Genomic DNA, 17707 nt, shown 5'->3' on the forward strand with positions numbered 1-17707 from the left:
GAAAGGTGGAGTCTAATTAATTGATATATATATATATGCAATACTGATGGTCTCACCAGTGAAACAGAAAACTACACTTTTAGCTGGTTAGAACAGCTTTTTAAACCAATTTCTGCCACACATGAATCATGAAAAGATTTAGGTAAATATGACTTCCCACTTAAGCGGCAGCAATCCCAACGAATCCAAGAAATAATACTAAAACTATTCAAATTGAATTTAGAAGAACTGGACATTTTGGGAAATATGTAAATGTTTTCAATTTCTTGCAGACAGCTGAAAACAGGCATCGTATTGATTAAATCAAGATGCAACATGTTTAAGGTTTTTAAAGGTGACTGGAGGTACAACATCCACCTCACTAAACAGAAAAAAGCGGCCTTGTATTGATTACAACCTCTGTGTGAGGTCACATTGTACTACTATGTATCATGCCCTCCTGACTGTCTCTCTCTGCGCTGTCTTGGGTGAAGGGCTCCCTCTAGCTGCATTAGGTGAGATAGTATTTACGTGTATGCGATGAATAATGATGGAAAAGGAGTTACATCGACATCTAAATGTGTATTTTCTGGTTACTTCTGGCAGTGAATACCTCAGTCTGAGCCCTTATTTCTTCTCCAATAATGAGAACTATGAAATAACATGGAGTAAATGTCCACAAATACATAACTCGTTTGAGTATACAACAGTACTGATGAGACTAACTGCAGGAATGAGGCGCAGGAAAGACAACGTGTTCAATGTCACCGACTTCAGTGACTCACAACGAATCACTCGCCAATGTTTCTTGCTACAGGCCTGGTGGTTCCTTTAGAGGAGACAATTAAATTGCGCCGTAAAAATAACCTTGTGTGTTCACATTGCTTTCGAGTGTGTTACACCGCTGTGGGAATGTCCGCAGCACTTACGGTATTTAATTACAATCAACGTTCTGAAGTTATGACCAATGAATATGAATGATTAAATGGGACACTGTGCTGGGGGTTAGATCAACAGAAAGTCAAGATGTGGTGCAAATAGGCCAAATCAAAATAGTTCATTTTTTATTTTTGTCAAAGAAAATATGATACAAAAGGGCATATCATTGTCCATTAATAAGTCACAAGTACAAATCTGTGTTGGTTTCTTTCACCCGCTATGTAGCGTCAACATTGTAAAAAAAAACGAAACAAACGAAGAACTCCCCAAAAAAACTGATTCCGTAGTTAATTGCTGGATTAACTACGGTTTCCCTTAAAAGCACTTTGAACAGCGACTGAAACAGGGTTGCAGTCACTCACTTCCGTTCATTCGTCGGCCAATTGCAATACAAGTCCCGTTATGTACGCATGTAACCCCCGTAATCGTGAAGCGGAAGTATAAAGAGTGTCAACGTCTGCATAGGGAGGAGGTCAGAGGTCGGATCCAAAAACAATCTGACTTTCACCCTGGAGGCCGCTGTTCGTGTCCCGTGTGAAACCAGAATTCAACGTTGATTTATTTGTCACTTCGAAGTGACTTTGTTACCTAAACATGACCAAGAGGTTTCCTGTGAAGTTCAGTTTATTTTGAAAAGACGATGCTTGTAAAACAAAGGAAACCTTGCCGGACATTGGTAGAACGCAAAAAGGGAAGAATAACCTTTCAGGAACGCAAAAAGGGAAGAATAACCTTTCAGAAGTTATCATACGCAAGTCGCAATATTGTTTGTGTAGTTTTGATCAAATGGCATATATTCCATAAGGAGCCCTGACCTGTTATTTCTGAAAATTATACATGCTTTGATTCCCAGTTGTTTTTAACTGAAAGCGATTTGATTTCAACCCTGGTGCAAATCTTAACCTTCTTCCCCCCCCCCAAACAAAATGACACAAACAAAACACACACACACACACACACACACACACACACACACACACACACACACACACACACACACACACACACACACACACACACACACACACACACACACACACACACACACACAAAACACCTGAAAACATTGCAGTCTTTCACCACGTCCACACACAAAAACAAAATCCTGATTTGAGTTTTCATTAATAATTATAGTTTTACCTCGACAAGGCGATGCTTTTGTCCCGCAGAGAAACGAAACACGACAGGCCGACGACATGAACGGCCGACACTCAACGACGGCGTCGATCGGCTCAGCTGCCGATAGACGCTAAAGCGCAGAGAAAGACCAAACATGTGATACATACCGAGGGTGACAAGAGACCAATACCATTGTAGAGGCCTGGAACACCCCGCGGTTGAACATTTTTTCAGAAGCGGGTATTATGCACTGGATTTGATGGTTTCCACAGACGATAAAGGAAGTAGAAGACGACTGTGAGCTAGAAGGTGTTCCCCCACAGTCACACGACAGTTTGAGGCCCCCGAGGTTTACACTACAACACATGTGCAACCTCAGATCAGCAATGTTGCCTGCAACATGGAGATATCCCTCATCAAAAACCGACGTGGACAGAGAAGGTATGAAGAATTATTAAGTTACACGCGTGGTCAGTTCGGTCAAAAGGACAAACTGGAGTCCTGAACATTTGTATGCATCATTAGCCAATGTGAAGGTTGCACATGCACAACGGGTCAGAATATATCCTCCAAGAAGGAAAACACATGGCAAAATATAACAAGGTGCTACTGATGAGAAGTTCATCTACAAACAAAACACAAACTTCATGATTTGCTTGGATTCCCCAAATAAACATGTGGGTGTAAAGTCGCTCCCTGACAGAAAATAAATGTAAAATTCGGTACCATTTTCTCTATGAACACGCCCCCAACACTTTTTTTTCTTCTTCTCTTTTTTTAAAAATAAATATGAAATTCAACAAAACGATTACATGCACCCACACGCATATCAATACTTCAGGAATGCAAAAACAAACAAACATGTTAACTTACATAACTTAGAACAAGCAATAAAGTTTGACGCAGACATTTCTATCGCAGAGAAACAAGCAGGAATCGACCCTTTCGGGGGCTGAGATGAGATATCCCAGCTCATTGATTTAAGGCATGAACGTTACCTTTCTGAACTGCATATGCTGAACAATAACAGCACGTCCTCTCAAGAGCCCATCACTCCCACCTCAACCCCCTCACCGCTGCTCTACCCCGATCAGACTGAGGAAAAGCAACCGCACAGCTGTGCTTTTATTCACAAGTAACGATGAACAAACCACACTGAATGCGCTTTTTTCTTTAAGAAAACATGCAATGATTGTACGGTGTGTGAGGATCCATCGAGGTCCTTTAGCCGTGCGTCAGGGCTCGAGGACCCCACATGCCAATAACAGTCGGGCGGTTTTTGGGAGCAGTAGTCTACAGGCATCTGGTGAACTTCTCTCGCTTTGACCCCAAAAATAATAACAAAACAAAAGAAAGAACACACTGTCTTCAAGAATTTTCTAAACCGAAAACCTATCATCAACCTACGCAACGAACACGGTTACACTCTCACACACGTTTGCATCAAAAAACGTTGATTTAAGACTCCGCTCCTCTCTGAACACCTGAGACTATGGCTAAACGCCGAGCTAACTAACAGAGAACAACACATCCCGTATTAGTCCTGAATCACAAGCACGACTGCAGCAGACTATCACCACCTGCTCTCCTGCACACCAACACAACCTATCTGGACCTTCTCCTTCAAACCACATCACTAGTCACACGGTGGAGTCTCTACAATGGCTTTCGAGGCACCATTCGGTGAAGCGTCACCATCTCAGATAAATATATACAGCCCCGTAAAAACATTTGTCGGCGGGTTTGGAGGGAAATTCAAAATGAACCTTCCGCTATTCATTACAACTGGAGGAGCCTGTGGAGCAGAAGCAAAGCTGGTCATTGGGTCGGGCAGCGATACCTCGAGCGACCGTCAGAGACGCTGCAGAAACCAGTCGGTCAGGATTCCAGTGTCTGAGATAAAACCAATTATCAATGGAGAATTTCTGCATACTGGGGTCCCTAATGAGGAACTGCATACATCGTATGTATTGTATGGCTGGAAAGCAGAGACTGTGTTTATGTGATGCTGTGAGTCGAGTCACTATAAAATGACCTGTTGTGACCTCTAGGACGATCACAGCGGCATGAAACTTTACGTCCACAAACAAAGACGAGGAAAAATAGGTTTCTTGCAGCATTCTCAGCATTGATTTTATGTACGGTGTTCCTCAAGGTCTTGGTGTCTTAATGTGATATTTTGAATACATTTTAAGTGGTAAATTTGACACCAAATCTGTTTTACAAATGGTATCTCATGTGGCATATATCTAGCCCTAAAGATCCCCTGTTCCCCTAAAGAAGAGCAAAATGGGTCTATGTGGGTCCCTAAGGGTTAAAGACAGAAGAAACCGAGACCTTCACCATAATCAAACCAGCCGGTGTGCTTCAATATAGTCCAGAAGAGTTAAACATGAAGCCTAATTTGAGGACATCTGTGTAGACTCTGCACAAATCTATTCCACTGGACTCTCTACACTGTAGAAAAGGGGATCAATGCATAAACATATTAGTAAATGCAAGCCCTGAGGCTGACGGTGTCTGACTCTATGCCACGGGCTGCACGACCACTTGGTTGCAACAACGTTGCAGTGGAAACATACCTAACAGCATTCCCAGGCGCCATTCACAGTCTGGGAATGCCGCAATCTTTTTCATCGGCGGCACAGACAAGATATGTGCAACATCACTGGAATGTGACCAGTCCACAATTTGTTTTCTGTATTGTTTCGTCCCACAGAGCCATGCCGGCAACAGTATCACTTGAGAAAGACGATGTATTGTTGTCTTTTTGAGGGTCCAACTTGAAGCAGACCTACCTGGCTTTGTGTTTGCCCTGTAACAGCCCCGATCCCTCTACAGTCAGCACGGCGCCATCCAGAGTTTTGGTAAAAGTGTTGATGAAGGACACCTGGGCTGTGTGCTCCTCATTCATCTGGATGCTGTCCCCTCCTTCAATCTGTGGAGAGGCCACAGTTACAGACAACTACTGGTCACATGACAAAGAGCTCTGGTGCTCAACGCCTACTCTTTGGTCCCCATTGTGCCGGTCATTAGAATACAAATTAAAACGTATGTAAGGTATGCAAGATGGTTTTAAATCCGCGCAGACTATATTTCGTTGTCCTCGTGTGAAGTTCTTGTTTTTCTTTTTGTTTCCACAGGACGAGAAAGCATTCGGCGGAGAGAAAACACTGTTGTTTTGTCAAGTGCTGCTAAAAAAACCCCAATCAGACTTCATCAAAAGCAAGAGATGTTTTTCATGGTTTACATTCCATGCAGATGTGTGCACAATATGAATGGATTACCATGGTTTCATATACAGGCTAGATTAAAATGTGGTCGTCTGATTTTCATGCAAAATGGCATTTGTCATTTTGTGATTATTTCCAAATGGTATGATGAGAGCTGTCATCTACAGAACTTCTTCGGCCTGGAATTTGCTCCACATCAACATCAGACAGATCAAAAGCAGATTTCTTTCAAAAAGTCCCTCAAACAAAAACAGGATTAGAAAGATTTCAAGTGATGTTTTTGTTATTTAAACATTTAGTTTGGACCAAAGGAACACTTGGGAAATACGTAGTGGAAGCTTAATGGGGATCCAAATTAAGAATAGGAGTATATTTATCCTCCATGCCTTTTATCCTTACACCAGTACCACACCAATGCAGTAGGACGGGGTGCCCAGCACACTGATGACAGTTAAAAGATCTGCTAACCAGGAAATGACTCGACTTTAATGGAGACCAGTGGTGTTTTGAACACCACTGGTCTCCATATTTAGAACGCAAACATGAACAACTGATCCTAACACATTTCTATGATACGTTGTGTTGATAACATCTGTGAGTGTTCAGGTAAATTGACTTCAATTTTAAGCCGCACAACCTAGGAAACTCTCATGAGATGCTGATTGCCAATTACTCGTGATAGAAGTACAAAACAATAAGTACAAAACAATAACACTGACCACAAGTCAGCTGAGTTTGATCCAGACGTGTTATTAGCTCGGCAACACATGACCGTTTTCGCTCATCATGCAACTAAAGTAGAATTTAAATATTGTGCTCAAAAGGAGAATATCTGAGGCCGCTTATTAGCACCATTTTAAGTACAAAATAATTTAATTCACGAGATAAAAAACTGAATTGAATATGCTGTGATTATGATGTCATAAATTTAGGTGAAAAAACTGCTATTATGTTCCATACTGCTTATGAATATAATGCAATTCATCTTATGTCCATGTATATTTCCATTTATATATTTTGAAAACGGATGTAGTCACAAATTTATTAAATACTGACATATTTCGCAAATTCTGTGCATCTTATATGATGTAATATAAACATCGTGATACGATTTAGTGAGTGTGAAAAGCAAACCACAAAGCAAAGAGGTGATTGATGCCCGAATACTTCTCCGACATGAATTTCTGCCTGTCGTTTTAAATAACTTTATCTTATCGAGCACAACTGACAGGAGACGGAAGATACCGATAAAGAAGACAGAAAAGACGACGGTGCATCATTTATTTGGGGGCTGGAGGGTAGGGAGGCTGGCTGCTGCCGTACCTCTATGGTTATCTGTGGCGAGCTCATGCTGAACTCCTGCGTGGCCAGGAATCTTTCTTCCGTCCTCACGTCGTTGATCACCACCGCCACGTTCACAATGTCGTCGCCAGCCAGGACCGACTCGTACTCGGAGGGAGGGATGCTGTGGTGGAGCGTCAGAACTGCAGAGAACGTACCGGATGTGGAGGGGGGGGGGAATGAACATGAGAGGAATGATAGCTGCAAAGAATCCCCCTGTGTTCATTTAGACAATGTGGTCGAGGTTTTGTCGATCAAACAGCAATATGGTTGTGAAGTCAACGTGCATTGGAAATTGAATCACAGCAAATACGGTGCCAGAGGCCGTACGCGTCGCCTCACCTTCGCCCGGCTGTATGCGCACTTCTTTGTGTGATTTCCAGAAGCTCTGCTCTGGGTTGCGGTTGAACTCCTTTAACTGAGCGTTGAGGTGCTCCTTCAGGAGCCTCGGGCTGCTCGACTGGTTGGTGACCGTCACACACATGGAGATGCTCTCACCCACTGATGGCACCCCATCTATGCTTAGGGACACCTCCAAACCGGGTGGCATTCCTCCTGGAGATGAACAGATGGGTGTTGTTCCTGTAGAGCCTGCGGAAAAGGGAAGCATAAACTAAACATAAGCATGTTGTGGCTTAATAGCAAATACATTTTTAGCAGCTCGGCATGGGCTCCATAATCTCCATAGCTCATTTTAGCACATTGACTGTTTTTCCGCAGAGGCAAAAAAAAACACCTCAATGGAGCGTAACAACTTATTTTGCACACTTGAGGATGTTTTGTTGAATTTTGCCATTTCCACACAACTTTTCTCATGTAATACACGGGCGGTGAAAATATGTGAATGGAAAACACGGCTTATGTCGGTGGCAAACACCTGCAGCACATGCGCCCTGTGGCCTTTGTAACAGTGTGAGTAGAGTGAAAGCTCACCGTATATTTTCATTGAACAGGACAAAAGCTCTGGTGTTGTATGAGTGAGAGGGATTTTGTCATGAAAAAAAAGGAGGAGGGCGAAGATGCTTTATCACAACTACTCACCATTGTTAGATCCTGGGATACTTCTGGCCCGATACGGGGCTACTTACTGACTCAGCTCTCTATTAAAAGATTGTCGAGCTGGTGTTCTTGCGAGGGAACTCGCCTGGCTCCTCTAACTGCCGTTACTCCCGACGTCTACCCTGCTTCCTCCGGTCTGAGTGCACTCGGTCGAGGGGCCACCCTGACCCCGGGCGCTCCTACCAGTCGCGTCGGTTATGGCAGCTTCCCTCTTATGGATCCGTGCTCTTGGTAAATGCCAGGTTAGGTTTTAACGGCTAGGATTACTTCTTTCTAAAACCGTAAGGGATTGTTAAGTGGATTCGGTCTCTAGGATAACCTTTCAGAACTCAGTTGTTAGACATACAATGGCTTTAACTTTTTACTGCCACGAGGAACTTTTTACTACTTGAGCAAATGAATGCACTTGAGAAATTTACTTTAAATGCAGATTAGATATTTATTGCAGGTTATATTTGGTTAGTTTGCAAGGGTTAAAGCTACAGCTCACATAAAATGTCACTACACTTGATTCGTTACGTTCATTTTCTTCTTCGATTACACTCATTAGTTTTAGATGCCGAGATGGCTCGGTTGGAGCTGGATGTTCAATGGTGCGATGAAAAGGTTCTTTTGGAGTTGTTAGGAGCGAAGGTCCGCCGGACCCTCAGTCCTCCTGCTCTCGCAGCGAAGTCCGTTCAACAGTCCTCAAAACTCAGTACAAAGTCTTTCTAGGGCTGCTGCGTCTTCTCCGTTGTCCAGATGTTAAGAATCGAGCAGTGGGGAGAGGAAACCTCCGTCTTCAAATCTTGTGCTTTGTGTCTTTTCTTCTCAACCATCATTATTTCCCCATCCCTTGAAGCAACCACCCTGCTTACTTCCTCTTTCTCCGTACTTTCTACACTCAGACTGCACTATACTCAGATACACTTATTATTATTATCAGGTTTACATTTGTTAAATCACTCTATGCATTAGACATTCGTTACATATTGATTAAACATTTTGTTATATAATGATCATACACTTTATCTTTCGATTACACTTTAACTATTGATTTCTGAGTATATGCTTTATGCTTTTTATATCCTGACCTTCCCCTGATCGTGTATGCATGTTTTCGAGGCAGCTCTCGTGAGCTCAACTCTTCTCGACACCATACATTGGCGCCCACGAAGTGATTGCTGGTTGCTTTGCTGATATGGGAGAAGAAGAACGTTATCACAGATGTGGAGAACAAAGACTGAAAACACCCTCCTTCTACTGTCTCTACGAGCGTCATGCTGACTCATTACACAAATACACACCATGCTGCTTCTGGTCTTACCTTTCTTTCTCTTGTAAGTCCCGGTCAGATTCTCTGGTGCTTCGGAGCCGATGCTCTTGGTGCAAATCAGCTGTCCCACGCTTTCCGTGTCCATCTCCCTGATCACCTTTACAACGTCGGCGTCAACAGAGGCATAGACGAACGACGTGTCATAGGGGGCGCCGAAGCAGTGCTGCTGGACGGCGCCCACCGGGCAAGGGCCACACCAGTATATCCCTGCGGCGGAGAAGGTGTGTTGTGTTTCTTGTTACATACTAATTAGTTACCATTCACAAACCATTCACATTGTTTTCCACGCTCTGTGACATTTGCTCAAGAACGAAGTGAATGTGACAGGAGTGCTTTCTCCTCGAGTGACGCAATTTATTCATGTCATGTTCAGTTCTGATCGTGTACGTCTGACGAGGTAAACAACTATCCAAATGACAACCTCTGAACCCCCCCCCCCCCAAAGGGGCAGCGACCCACCTGCACTCTTCTCCTGGGGGATCGGGTCCACCACCTGCCAGCCGTCACCGAGGTCCCCCCTCCTCATCCAGCACTCCACCCACACATGGAAGTTCCTGCGATGAGGACAAACATTTACACACACACACACACACACACACACACACAAATGCACAGGGAGATAACATGATCACAGGCAAACGCACTAAGGGGATGGTTTTTTTTTTTTTTAAATACTTCAGTTTGAAAAATTCAGTTTCAATGGAAATTTTCAAATCATCCTGATGATTAACAAGTGAAAGACCAATGTGTGTTTGTGGTTTGGGAGCAAGAGACACCAACCAAACGCTGTCCTTCGACTTGTTGAGCTTTTCCCATGTGGTCGAGTAATATTCATGAATTGTCAGGTCGCCATTGCCGTCATGGGCTGCATTGAAAACTGTCACCACCCTGGAGGGAATCCCCAACACTCTCATCACTGTAAGTAAAAAAAACAAGGTTCAGTCTTCATCACTAGATGGACCAGGATTTTGTATGAAAACTGTTCACATCAAGATCTAGTAACACACACGTGTTTGACGTGAGTTTGAGAATATATTTGTTCCTACAGAATCTAAGTCAACCGTCCGTCCCTTTAATGAAAGACAATATATGATTTATTAACATTCACGCAGAGTATAAATTGAGCTGGCAAGATGTGTATCAAACAAAAGACATAGCAAACATAATCAGGCAAATACTGCATAACAAGCGAGATTCAATTTGGACAGGATTAACATCACACAGGGAGGTGGGGAATGAAATAGTCACTGTGGTCCTTGGTAGTTTAACTCATCGTTCCGGGATGTGATACACACTGTACAAACATCTGATCGTCATTTTTGCAGAGAATGTTATGGACAAGTTTTGTTTTTTTACAGTGTCATCTTTACAGTGTTTTAGCTGACTCAGATTCGCAGCCGGAGAGAGGCCGCTCGAGGAGCTCCCATACTCTGAGAGCAGCCGAGAACAAACACCGACTGGTTGAGCCTTTGCTCCAATTGCACTCTGATGCCAACAGAAACAGAATCGTTCTGCTGCAATGACGCGTCAGCGTGGGCGGTCCACTTGGACAAAGACCCTCAGGATCCCAAAGATATATTGGAAAAGACCCCCCCAAGACCACCAGGGAGATTTTGGGGCAATTGCTGTCGTTATATTTTGCTTCAAATTTAATGGTCAGCCTCTGGAGAAGGAGTGAGAACCGCCAACGAGGCAGCGGGCCAGCTGCTCAGCGAAATGTTCCCGTTTAATCACAGGAGGAGGAGACAACCAGTTCACAGAACAGCAGGTAATTGCAATTCAACGTCAATAAGGTGTAGGGCAACTGCTCGGCATTGGAGACAGCTCAGTAACACTTAAATGTCACCCGTGAGTTTTGCATGGATACACTCTTGTGTATTCATTTTTCAAAGTACCTGTGCAGAGGACATATGCAAAGACCCAGCACTGTCCATAGCGCACGGGACTGCAGTTGGACGAGACCCAGCGGTGCAGGATGTCGGCGCTGCCGCTCCACTCTGTGGGATTGACCCCATCTTTGTAGCTGCCGTGCCACCGCCCCGTCAAACTACCCAGGTCATCTTCAGAGTTCACCTTGGACAGGGGGGGAGACACATCACTCTCTCCTCACTGTGACACCGAAGGGGAAATTGCTCTTCAACGCATTCCAGTCATGTCGTTGATAATATTGGTAAAGAATTTGGCACGAGAGGTTATGCATGTGCACATATTTATCGCACATACAGCAAGTGTTGTCCCTCACCATAGCGCATATCACTCTGCTGAGGTAGACGGGGTCTGCCCGGCGAATGTAGTCTTTGTTTTCATCCCTGAAGTGCTGTGGGCTGACCTCCAGGAGCGTCAGACACGCCTCTAGGACCCCAGGCTCATACTACACACATGGAAACAGAAATGTAGCTGTGCTGTCAGCTTACCTGCAAAAAAAAATGCTGCGATTATACATGATCCATTCGCGACAGCCAAGCGTCGCATACCTGACCAAACGACCAGGGCCTGCTGTTGTTTTGATGGGTGCCCATGTACAACACCCCATAATCGCTCTTGATATACTCTTGTCTTTGGGCATCCAGTGGAATGTAAACCGGATCATCTGAAAGGCAATAGCAGGGGCGTGCATTAACTTTTGTAAAAAGGCAACAGCAAAAATCAGGCGGCATCCCTCCGGTTCTGAAAGGTGAAGCCGATGCAGAAGTGTCTTAAAGTTGCATTCTCTTTACTGGCCACCAGGGGGCGACTCTTCTGCTTGCAAAAAGAAGTCTGATTGTGTGGAAGTCTATGAGAAAATGACTCTACTTCTCTCTTGATTTATTCTCTCAGTAAACATTGTAAACATGAGTTTATGGTCTCAATCTATACTTTCAAGTCTTCTTCAATACAGCATGATGCTCATTTAGTGAATTACGGTTCCATTTAGGCTAAAATAGACCATAAAGCAGGCTATGCTTTCGGCCGGGGCTACCTTGTGATTGACAAGTCGTTACTGCTTCCAGGGCCGTATGCAGCATCTCTACATCGCTCCTCCGCAGTCCAAATATAGTTACTTCCATATATACACGTCCACTTCTTACATACAGTCTATGGTATTAACACATGGACCCCACCTTTCAGCCAAGGGTTGCAGAGCAGCACAAATTCTCCAAGCCTATAGCTCCTTCTGCTCTGCCTGGTCTCTATGTGCAGCACAAGGCGATACAGAGCCACTGAGGACTGAACAGGGGAGCAGATGTGGACCATGACCGACTGAGGATGCACGTCGCCTGGGTAGATATTGGCTGACCAGCTGTAGGGGTTGCATCGCTCTTCAGAGAACTGGACTGGGATCCTCTCTGACCGTGTCCCTGTGTGGGGAAAAGATACACTTGCGGTTCACTTAAAGTTAGACAATGTCACTTTTGAATGAAGAAATAACATAATTTCCCAATGAAAGTGGCTCAGTGACGCATGAAGCAGAACAAGTTCGACATCCAGATTATAGAATTCAGACGAAAATTCTTGTCGCCTCTGGCAACCTTCCTCATCCACAGAGCAAGCACACTAGCGTGCCTTTAACCCCGCCGCCCAGCCCTCGGCCTAGCCTCGTTCATATGAACGGAGGAGGGAAATTAACTCTGGATTCGGCTATTAGTGCATTGTAAAACGTTTTGGACTAATGTTTTAAATAAGGGCTATTTAAGTGCTGATACTGGGAAGTTGATTTACGTAAAATCTATGGGGAAAAAAGTATTTTTGGGCCCCATGGCATCACATGACCGACCCGGGAAGTAGTAATTTCACCTGCCACTATGTCAAATTTGCCTCAAAGCCAGGTGCTCCTGTGGGCATGTGGGCTCCTGGGGTATGACCAGAAGCTTATGGTGGCTAATGTTAGCAAAAGCAGCACAACAGACAGTCGACTTAATGACTTTACTCTAACTGCTACTGCTTCACTGTGTCGTAGCATTTACGGCTATCACACATATTCATCAATTGTGGTCACATGTTGAGCAGAAGTTGCATAGTTTTACTTCAAATGTACAACGTATAATCATTTGAATGTATTTATCGCCTGGTATTGCCAAGTGTGAACGGATTGTAACTTAAAATAATGCTACCTTCCCCGACTTTCTCGGTTTTCTATAACAGCCTGTGGCTGTTTTATTCAGGGAAAATCCAAAGGAAGTTATGCACGCTCTCATGCACCTTGCCTCTCTCCAGCTCCGCTAACAGCGTGCTACTCCAGCAAAATACTGTCTTGAGTAGGTAACCTCAGCTTATCCATCCAGGATCCGCATTAGTTTGATTGTTTGCTTATTGGATTGAGTCAAAAGTGGCAGAAACGAGACAACCTGTCCTATTTTCGTTTCATCCACCCGGCTGCTCTGAGACTACTTCGCCAAGAGGAGAGTGGGCAGCTGCTCGGAGATGGTCCTTCAGTTAGTTAGCTGTACTAACTGGAATTCAGTCCGCGCAAACCCGAGTGCTGGGGGTCAGATTCAGGACCAGTTAGACAGGTAAAACACACCTATGTTCAGTTTGCTTACCTCAGGCAAGATTTGCCACTAAGTTACTGGTCATGCCAGACAGCAACACCCCTGACTGTATTGGATTGCGCAAGGGTGCTTTTCAATGCTTATGAATCGAACTTTTCTTTTGTAAAAGAAGAACTGTGTTATTTTCTTTATACAAAAATGGCACGGCCTTGCTTTCAATGCGAACACGATCCTATCTGTGATACCTAGCCAAACCTCCAGGACCAGCCTCTCCCTGTAAGGATTCCACGTCTGGGTGCTAAACAGCAGAGTGACTTTGAAAGGTTTCCCTCGCCGCACCACCAGGTGCTTTTTGCTGAGCCCCTCTGTCTCATGGGCATTGTGGTTCTCATGTGGTTCGAAGTTGACAAACTTCAGTTGGCACTGGATATTGCCAGTGCCTGGGGGGGGAAAAAGAGATGACTTGTTACAAATACAAAATGTATCTTAAGAGGAAAAACAGTTTTCACTCACAGGATACATTCAAATAGTGCACGTTCTCTCCGTCACATACCTATAGACCATCCTCCCACTCTGTCACATACCTATAGACCATCCTCCCACTCTGTCACATACCTATAGACCATCCTCCCACTCTGTCACATACCTATAGACCATCCTCCCACTCTGTCACATACCTATAGACCATCCTCCCACTCTGTCACATACCTATAGACCATCCTCCCACTCTGTCACATACCTATAGACCATCCTCCCACTCTGTCACATACCTATAGACCATCCTCCCACTCTGTCACATACCTATAGACCATCCTCCCACTCTGTCACATACCTATAGACCATCCTCCCACTCTGTCACATACCTATAGACCATCCTCCCACTCTGTCACATACTCTGCTCTGCAGCCAAATGATTTACACTCACACTTTACAGCCTGCCTTTGTGATTGTTTTAGCACCTCAGTGACTAAAATACTTGTGAAGTCAACCACTTGTTTCAACAAAGTAGTAAAAACAGATTCTTGTTTAGAATATCCTATCAGAAAGATATCGATTTACGTAGATATAATATTTGCATGTGATTCATTTGAGCCTTGCAAAGTCAGAAAACTGAAATGATACATTTATATATCTTGTAAAAAATTGCATCAATACATCAAACGAAACTTCATTAAATTTTAAGGAAACTGAAAAGCGTTCAACACGGCTTTCTCTTAAAGTAAAGCATGATTTGCAGAGTGAACTCACCCCAGATATGTTTCGTCTGCTGAGTGAAATCCATGGTCTGACAGCAGGAGTTGTCAGCGACTGAAGGTATGACAAGGCTTCACCTTCCCACTGTTAAGCATCACACACCTTTTTTTTTTTTTTCATTCTTCTTGTGGCCATCCACCATTGTATGACAATTAAAAAAAAAAAATCTTTAACAGTGAGCCCTTTTCAAATAATCGGTGGTGCCACAGTTGGCATAATTGGGCCACACCTGTTTATCAGGAAACATGCTAGTCACACATTTCTCTGGAAATATGTGGCAAGTAACAACTAGGATCCACCTACACTCTGATAAACACTCACTCTTTACTTGTGGCGATCCACAGTCTCCACATTCTTGTGGTATCTTCTGCACACGTAGTCCAAAGCTGGACAGGTGGACTCTAATATATATATATATATATATATATATATATATATATATATAAAATATGCAATACTGATGGTATTACTAGTTGAACAGAAAACCATTTTTAGGTGGTTAAAACAGCTTTTTAAACCAATGTTGCCACAAATGAATCCTGAAAAGATGTAGGTAAATGTGACTTCCCACTCCTTGCTAACGGTTCCAAATTCACGACTGGTCACGAAAGGTGACCGGGCCTTTGCTGTCCGGGCCCCTAAGCTGTGGAACTCCCTTCCTGGTAATCAAAGGCAGAAGAAGTCAGAATCCTCTTTTAAACCTCTTCTGAAGACTCACTTTTACTGGGTGGCTTACTTTTATTTGAGCTGTTTGATTGAGTTTCTTAATTGCTTTCATGTTTATTGTGAATCACTTTGTTTTAGAAAGGTGCTATTTAAAAGTTATTATCATTATTATTTTGTTGTGGACATCCACATGGGTATAATTGGGCCACACCTGTTTATCAGGAAACATGCTAGTCACACCTGTTTATCAGGAAACATGCTGTAGCAAGTAACAACTAGGATCCACCTACACTCTGATAAACACTCACTCTTTACTTGTGGCGATCCACATTCTCCACATTCTTGCGGTATCTTCTGCACACGTAGTCCAAAGCTGCAGTCCAAACCCCTACAACAATCCTTTTAACAATTATTAATGCACTTTTTTAAACTGGAGAGCACCAGCAGGTGAAAGGTGGAGTCTAATTAATTGATATATATATATATATGCAATACTGATGGTCTCACCAGTGAAACAGAAAACTACACTTTTAGCTGGTTAGAACAGCTTTTTAAACTAATTTCTGCCACACATGAATCATGAAAAGATTTAGGTAAATATGACTTCCCACTTAAGCGGCAGCAATCCCAACGAATCCAAGAAATAATACTAAAACTATTCAAATTGAATTTAGAAGAACTGGACATTTTGGGAAATATGTAAATGTTTTCAATTTCTTGCAGACAGCTGAAAACAGGCATCGTATTGATTAAATCAAGATGCAACATGTTTAAGGTTTTTAAAGGTGACTGGAGGTACAACATCCACCTCACTAAACAGAAAAAAGCGGCCTTGTATTGATTACAACCTCTGTGTGAGGTCACATTGTACTACTATGTATCATGCCCTCCTGACTGTCTCTCTCTGCGCTGTCTTGGGTGAAGGGCTCCCTCTAGCTGCATTAGGTGAGATAGTATTTACGTGTATGCGATGAATAATGATGGAAAAGGAGTTACATCGACATCTAAATGTGTATTTTCTGGTTACTTCTGGCAGTGAATACCTCAGTCTGAGCCCTTATTTCTTCTCCAATAATGAGAACTATGAAATAACATGGAGTAAATGTCCACAAATACATAACTCGTTTGAGTATACAACAGTACTGATGAGACTAACTGCAGGAATGAGGCGCAGGAAAGACAACGTGTTCAATGTCACCGACTTCAGTGACTCACAACGAATCACTCGCCAATGTTTCTTGCTACAGGCCTGGTGGTTCCTTTAGAGGAGACAATTAAATTGCGCCGTAAAAATAACCTTGTGTGTTCACATTGCTTTCGAGTGTGTTACACCGCTGTGGGAATGTCCGCAGCACTTACGGTATTTAATTACAATCAACGTTCTGAAGTTATGACCAATGAATATGAATGATTAAATGGGACACTGTGCTGGGGGTTAGATCAACAGAAAGTCAAGATGTGGTGCAAATAGGCCAAATCAAAATAGTTCATTTTTTATTTTTGTCAAAGAAAATATGATACAAAAGGGCATATCATTGTCCATTAATAAGTCACAAGTACAAATCTGTGTTGGTTTCTTTCACCCGCTATGTAGCGTCAACATTGTAAAAAAACGAAACAAACGAAGAACTCCCCAAAAAAACTGATTCCGTAGTTAATTGCTGGATTAACTACGGTTTCCCTTAAAAGCACTTTGAACAGCGACTGAAACAGGGTTGCAGTCACTCACTTCCGTTCATTCGTCGGCCAATTGCAATACAAGTCCCGTTATGTACGCATGTAACCCCCGTAATCGTGAAGCGGAAGTATAAAGAGTGTCAACGTCTGCATAGGGAGGAGGTCAGCGGTCGGATCCAAAAACAATCTGACTTTCACCCTGGAGGCCGCTGTTCGTGTCCCGTGTGAAACCAGAATTCAACGTTGATTTATTTGTCACTTCGAAGTGACTTTGTTACCTAAACATGACCAAGAGGTTTCCTGTGAAGTTCAGTTTATTTTGAAAAGACGATGCTTGTAAAACAAAGGAAACCTTGCCGGACATTGGTAGAACGCAAAAAGGGAAGAATAACCTTTCAGAAGTTATCATACGCAAGTCGCAATATTGTTTGTGTAGTTTTGATCAAATGGCATATATTCCATAAGGAGCCCTGACCTGTTATTTCTGAAAATTATACATGCTTTGATTCCCAGTTGTTTTTAACTGAAAGCGATTTGATTTCAACCCTGGTGCAAATCTTAACCTTCTTCCCCCCCCCCAAACAAAATGACACAAACAAAACACACACACACACAAAACACCTGAAAACATTGCAGTCTTTCACCACGTCCACACA

At 43.2% G+C, this 17707-nt stretch overlaps 1 protein-coding gene and 1 long non-coding RNA gene across 2 annotated transcripts; both read right to left on the reverse strand.

Moving 5' to 3' along the window:
• Positions 1 to 1026: 1026 nt before the first annotated feature.
• LOC306780824 lies at positions 1027 to 1822 on the reverse strand. The gene is made up of 2 exons (XR_013772167.1): positions 1651 to 1822; positions 1027 to 1620 (listed from the first exon to the last, which is right to left on the reverse strand). It is a non-coding gene; the product is annotated as an uncharacterized lncRNA (long non-coding RNA).
• Positions 1823 to 4831: 3009 nt separating this feature from the next.
• On the reverse strand, positions 4832 to 14736 carry LOC306780626 (protein-glutamine gamma-glutamyltransferase 5-like; the record flags this gene model as incomplete). Its single annotated transcript, XM_079273061.1, has 12 exons — positions 4832 to 4975; positions 6594 to 6754; positions 6954 to 7202; positions 8977 to 9192; positions 9445 to 9539; positions 9766 to 9901; positions 10881 to 11058; positions 11228 to 11356; positions 11460 to 11575; positions 12087 to 12323; positions 13700 to 13894; positions 14703 to 14736. 12 exons carry the CDS (start codon positions 14734 to 14736, stop codon positions 4832 to 4834), a joined length of 1890 nt encoding a protein of 629 aa, XP_079129187.1.
• Between the last annotated feature and the right edge of the window lie 2971 nt (positions 14737 to 17707).

The sequence above is a fragment of the Melanostigma gelatinosum genome, assembly GCF_949748355.1.
Source record: "Melanostigma gelatinosum genome assembly, chromosome: 8".
Lineage (NCBI taxonomy): Eukaryota > Metazoa > Chordata > Actinopteri > Perciformes > Zoarcidae > Melanostigma > Melanostigma gelatinosum.